A 6,581-nucleotide genomic window follows, 5' to 3' on the forward strand; every position below is an offset into this window, starting at 1 on the left:
GGTGAACAGAAAGAAGGTGGTAGAGCCCAAGCAGCAGCCGCTGGGCAAGGAAAACCAAGAGGAATATAACACAGCCAACATGAAGGACAGACCCAAGAAAGGGGCAATTAGCAAATGTTAAACAGGTAACAATGGCAAGCCAGCCCGGAATTTGACGATTAGGTCTCTGGTGACTTAGCAAGAACATTTTTACTAGATATAGGGGACCAAACAACTCAAGAGAACAAATATGAAATAAGCTGAAGAGAAAAACAGTACTGATTACTCTTTCAAGAAGCATACTGGTGCCTGACTGGTGGTGACGCAACGGATAGAGCGCTGAACTGGGTCGCAGAGAACCCAGGTTCGAAACTCCAAGGTTGCTGGCTTGAGCACGGGCTCACCAACTTGAGTGTGGGATCATAGACATGACCCCATGGTTGCTGGCTTGAGCCCAAAGGTCACTCACTCTGCTGCAGCCCCCTCCCGCAAGGCACATATGAGAACAATGAACTAAGGTGCTGCAACGAAAGGACTTGATGTTTCTCATCTCTCTCCTTTCCTGTCTGTCTGTCCCTATCTATTCCTCTATCAGGAAAAAAAAAAGCAGCATACTGGTATAGAAAATGTAGAAAGGATGGGTGAATAATATACTCAAAAGTACAAAATAGAAAGTTTGATAGAGTTCCTACTTCAGGGCCTCACTTTCTGACACTGAAGGCAATGTTGCTACTAAGACTGAAAAGGACTGATTTTGGAATTTGGAAGTGGTAAATGTTTGAAATGCTAGTTGTGAAGAACTAAAAAGTATACAGGAGTAAAAATAGACAACTCATTTATCTTATAGCGAATTATGATATCATAAGATGTATACTGCTTAATACCTGCTACCTGGTTATGCTCTAAAATATTTCAGCCATTACATACTACCTCCAGGAGAGTAAGAAACTGGTAGTACTGCAGAGATGACCTCAGCACCTGGAGGACAGGCACACAAAGAATCTTTTTACTATAGACTTTGCACATTTTAAATTCTAATCCACCTGAATGCATTGTCTATTTTATTTATGTTTATTGGGGTAACGCTGGTTCGCAAAACCATACAGGTTTCAAGTGTATGACTCATTAAAACATCATCTGCACCCTGCATCATGCGTCCATCGCCCAAGCAATCTCCTTCCGTTCCCACTCCCTCCTCTTTGCCCGCCTCCACCTGCCCCCAACCCCTTTCATTCTGGCTATTACTACACTGTCATCTGTCTCTGTTGTTATAAACAAATGTTTCTAATAATACTAATTTTTTAAGCAAGAGAGAGACAGACAGGAGAGAGATGAGAAGCATCAACTCAAAGTTGCAGTACCTTAGTTGTTCATTGATTACCCTTGCTCAAGCCAGCAAACTTGGGCTCATTGCTGTGACCTTGGGCTTCAAGCCAGTGACCATGAGGTATGTCTATGATCCCATGTTCAAGCTGGTGACCTGCACTCAAGTCGGCAACCTCAGGGTTTTGTTTTGGGTTTTTTTTTGTATTTTTCTGAAGCCGGAAACAGGGAGGCAGTCAGACAGACTCCCGCATGCGCCCGACTGGGATCCACCCAGAATGCCCACCAGGGGGCATTGCTCTGTTGCAACCAGAGCCATTCTAGCACCTGAGGCAGAGGCCACAGAGCCATCCTCAGCGCCCGGGCCAACTTTGCTCCAATGAAGCCTTGGCTGCGGGAGGGGAAGAGAAAGACAGAGAGGAAGGAGAGGGGGAGGGGTGGAGAAGCAGATGGGTGCTTCTCCTGTGTGCCCTGGCTGGGAATCAAACCCGGGACTCCTGCACACCAGGCCGACACTACCACTGAGCCAACTGGCCAGGGCCAACCTCAGGGTTTTGAAACTGGGTCCTCAGTACCCCAAGCCAATGTTGAATCCATTACACCGCTGCCTGGTCAGGCAATAATACTAATATTTTTATGTTACTGTTACTATGATAGTGCTTGTTTTAATAAAAATCAAAACAAAAATTATCACTTCTGTTAAGAAAAATACTTCCAAAGACTGATGAAAAGCTACATTGCAACCCATAGCTTTAGAGATCAAAGGAGAATCAAGAGGATAGAAAAACCCAAGGTGATTTTAAAAAGTTTGCACTAAAAAATTTTAAACCAGTAACCTACATCTAAACCAGCTATTGGTATCTCTGATCTTATTGAAATCTTCTTTCTGTCCTTTGACTTCAGACATAGGTCCAGTAGCAAAGGATCTTTCCGTATCTCCCAAAGCCTTGATGGCTAAGGCAGCTGTGTATAAATTTATAATACAAACCCTAAGAAACAGTTAAGAGATAGAGCCCTCAGTTTTGAAAGTAACTTTTGTAGCAACTCTTACCTGAAGGGCCTCTTTTTTAGCCTACAGGGTTCCACACAGCCTAGCCCCTACTGCTGGTGCCCTCTAGCCTAAGGGAAGAAAACCTTTTCCCTGCCTTCCTGCTTCAATTACTTCTAAACATCATCTGATTTAAGAAAAGCAACATAGCAGGTTCTGAACTAACTACTTCTGAACTAACTAGCCAGGGTAAAGAGGAGACAATCTGAGTTGCTCTTTCAACTCTTAACGAGTCTCAAGGCAAGGGAGATGATGAAGACAAAAAGTTCTGGCTAAATTATAACTATTATAAAGATCCAACAGTTGCCTTCTCTACTCTTTTCCTGTACAATAAACACATTACAGGGCTAGAGAAAAGTAATCTCAGAAAAGTGGTTACAACAATATAATCTAATACTAAATTTCTGTGCACGCCCAAATTTCAGAGCCCTAAATGCCATCTCTAATCCTTATTTTCTGAATGGATTCCCTTCCAATTTCACTCCAAGTTATCTTACCACAAGTGGCACTTTCAGAACAGTCAAGTTTTTGTTACCATCTCTGATGGAGGAATGTATTGATCGACTTAGAGTAGCACATTTACTGAACTGGATTGAAGATGCAGAACCCGAATATTTAAACTCTAAAACTGTGGGTATACATACATATGAAAGTAGTAAGTAAAGGTTTCTTAAAGGAGGGGGAATTAGAAAAACACAAAAATTAGTGGGGCTATTCCCGTGAAACAGTATGTGCAGATGCATTAAAATGGTAATTTAAACATCAATGAAATAGCAAGCAGATTAGCTTAGTTGAAAAGTATATTCCATAAAAATGAGGTTAAGTCAACAGTTTCTATATACATGACTAATTATTTTGATGTTGACATAACAAACAGAGACTTGGTTTAACCTAGAAAAAAAAAAATGAAATCTAGAATCACAAGTTTCTAGGTTCAAGTGTGGAATAATGAGAAGAATAAATCTGTGGTATACAGATTACTAGAATAGTTCAAGAGCAGAAATGAAATCAGCTAGAAACATGCTGCAATAATCCATATTCTAGCCCCACATTCTTATTGTCATAGTATAATTTTATAATAAAAGTGTCAAGGGGATGACTTCTAAGAGATTTCCATCAAATCCTTTTACTCTTCACAGAATTGTGTGTGTGTGTGTGTGTGTACATATATATAGTTTACAGTCTACTTCTCATCCCCTACCACCAAAACATATATAGACACTGGTTCAAGAACATGAACTCCATGACAGCAAAGAAAATACCTGGTTTGTTCACCCCAGCATCCAGAACAGTGCCTGGTACATAGCAGGGGACATAAATACCTGCTTATTCAAGGAAAGAAAAAAGAAATAGGAAACTGAGACCCAGAGAGACAAGTTACCCAAGGTCATAAAGCTAAGCAGTATGTATCCCAAATCTATCAACAAATGGTCCAGTGCCAGTCCCCCTATACGGTTACCCTCCTGGAGTCTCGTCATATGATTTCCCTCCCTGTCCCAGAAACTACTACTGGATCTATTCCTAGTGACTGGCCCCTATTCTCCCAACTTCAAGCCACACTACAGTAAGAAGCCTATAAAATAAAAAAATTTTAAACCAAGTTAATCTATAAGGACAAATTCCCGATAATTATAAATATGCATTAAATTATGTCTCACACTAACCAGATCTGTGGGTTCATCTTCTTCCACCTCTGCTTCATCATCTTCATCTTCAATGACTGAATCTTCCACCGTTTCTTCATCTTCTGTAAGATCTTGAGCTGCTGCTATTGAGCCTAACGATACAATATAAAACAAGCGGTTAACTGCTACACTGGAATACTAATGTTTTTCATCAAGAACAGTTGATGAAGATTTCCCACGGAAGCAATTCAATCACACAGTGTACCTCAATGATGTCAAATTGCAATGCATGTAAAAATATTCATATGATTTTATCTTAGTAGTCTTAACACAGCATGTTAATTTTAATGGGAAATGCTGTTTAACTTTCAAAAGTACCCAACAGTTGAAAAAAAATGAATACCTGAAACTAGAGGAAAATAAGTGTTTTAAAAGAAATTCCTAAATATAACTTGCCATTAACCATACAAAATAAAACAAGGAAATACTCGTGTCTTAATGAAAACAGAAATCTCAGTATTTTGGCAAAAAACATTGTTATTAGAGTTGACTACAGCTCAAACTCTTAGAACTTGACAGCATGTAATTCCAAGGAACAAACATCTGCATGGCATCCATGTAAAAACTAGCTGGCAGAAAACATTGTTTAAGTAAAAAACCTATACAGTGCTGTTAACCTCAGGGTTGATAGTGGAGAAAGCAAACATTTACTTTTTCATATGGCTTCAAACATGTTTAAGATACTTTTTTATTTCCCCTAAATATGAGAATAAAACTTAAACATAACTGTAATGCCAAGAAATTATAAATCATAATCCTATATGCAAATATATTCTAAACGAGTCACATTAAATATATTTCAGTAAAAATCCTCAAAAGAAATTTCTAGCAACTCTTCCAACATTTCTAAGAAGGATGATGTGGCAGTTCAGTACAGGGGTAAAAAAAAATGTGGGAAAGGAAGCAAGCGCACAGGCTGCAATACCCAAGACAAACAGTACATATTAAGGACCTTGTATTTTAAGTCTTTTCAGCGCCTACTTCCTGGAACAGGTCATTTTTAGAAGCCAGTAAGAAAAAGGCGGCAAAAACCAAAACAAAACCCAGAAAGAAAAATATCTAGATCTGACATAATTTAAATTTGTACTTAGATTTCAGGACAGAGACAAAATGGCTTTTCTTCCTATGTTTCAGTAGATAATAGAAGCCAGCCACTCACTTTTCCTTTAAGAACAACTTGTGGATACCTTACTAGCATTCATTCTGCCACACAGCTTGCTTCAACTTACAGAATCAAAGAAATTCTAGTGATCATTTAGTCAGGCTACATTTTACAGATTAGAAAAATCTAAGTTTATGGTAAAACCAGGGCGAGAAGCCAAGTCCCCACGTTTTTAATATTCTCCTAAGTTATTTTAACACCAGGTTAACTGTAGAAATGAAGAAACCTAAATGGGAAAAACGTAAAACTCGGATCAGACTGTATTTTTTCAGGACACGATAATTCCAAGAAACAAAATTGGTTACAAAAAAAAAAAAGAAAGAAGAGAGGAGAAGGGGGGGGGCATAAGGAATCCACATTTCACAGATATTCTTCAGTCCGAGTGGGAGCACAGGAGTGGACAATTGGGGGTGAAGATGGGGAGCTTTTCCGAAATCAAAGACTCCTGGCAACACACAGGAACCAGGGGCTGACAAACGGTAAGATGCAAAGACAAACGGTTAAATAACAAGTACTCTAAGAGTCCAGGTGTTGAGAAAAGAAAGATTTCAGCAAATGAATGAAGGCGGACTGCTGGCGTGGAAACGAAAGACACGTCAGCCTGGAGCCGAAGGGATGGATGACGGGGTGGCCAGACAGGAACGGGCTCCGCGGGCTCTGGCCCTCCGCTTCTCCCAGCCGGGGACCCAGCAGCTCCAGCCGCCACTGCGGGCGGGGGCCCCGGGGCCGAGCCCAAGCCGGCAACGTCGCCCAGCGCGGTCCGCGCTCCGTGTGGAAGCAGCAGAAGCCCCAGTCGGGTCTCGCTCCAGACGCCCCGCGGCCCCTAAGACGAGCCGGGGGGTCGAGAAGGAAGTGGAGAGGCCGGCGAGGTAGACGCCGGTCCCAGGAAGCCGCCGCCGTCACCTCCAGCGGTAAACTTGCAGTCACTGGCGTCTCATTCCCGACCGAGCCCCGCCACCCACTCCTCTCGTCTCGCCTCACCTCCAGGACCGCCTCGGAGCAACAGAGTGGCGGGGAACGCTAGCAAGAGAAGCAGGAGCAGGCGGGGGAGGAGTCTCATGGCGCAGACCGTCCTGTGTCCACTCGCCCTCCGCGAGAGCTCTCGGCCACTACGGCGATAATGGCGTTACTCTTCATCCGGGCTCCGAGCGGGGAGGGACGGGCACGTACACGCACGGGCCTCCGCCACGCCCCCTTGTTGGCTGAGGAGCGCCGCCAACGTGGCTGCGATTCCGCGTCCCGCCGTGGGGTGCGCGGAAGAGCTCGGGAGTCACGTGGTCGGTGTCTCGTAAGTCTGAGATTCCCGCGAGAGTCCGTCGCCCTCTGTAGGGCGGTCTGGCTACCTGCGGTTCGTTGCTTGCAGGACCCTGCCCAACCCGCCCCA

The 6,581-nt window shown here is 43.0% G+C and overlaps 1 protein-coding gene across 5 annotated transcripts in view; it reads right to left on the reverse strand.

Annotated features, from left to right (window-relative positions):
- SSR1 (signal sequence receptor subunit 1) overlaps positions 1 to 6,361 on the reverse strand; it is a 37,143-nt gene extending 30,782 nt beyond the window's left edge. For 2 of the 5 annotated variants that reach the window (XM_066268443.1, XM_066268442.1), the window contains exons 1-2: positions 6,179 to 6,361; positions 4,015 to 4,127 (exon numbers count right to left, since the gene is read on the reverse strand). In XM_066268443.1, coding sequence (XP_066124540.1) covers positions 4,015 to 4,127; positions 6,179 to 6,257 — 192 coding nt within the window. In that variant the 5' untranslated portion in view covers positions 6,258 to 6,361. The remainder of the gene's footprint in view (positions 1 to 4,014; positions 4,128 to 6,178) is intronic. The other 3 variants (XM_066268444.1, XM_066268446.1, XM_066268445.1) reach the window with 2 other exon arrangements.
- Between the last annotated feature and the right edge of the window lie 220 nt (positions 6,362 to 6,581).

The sequence above is a fragment of the Saccopteryx bilineata genome, chromosome 3, assembly GCF_036850765.1.
Source record: "Saccopteryx bilineata isolate mSacBil1 chromosome 3, mSacBil1_pri_phased_curated, whole genome shotgun sequence".
NCBI classification, from domain to species: Eukaryota; Metazoa; Chordata; class Mammalia; order Chiroptera; family Emballonuridae; genus Saccopteryx; species Saccopteryx bilineata.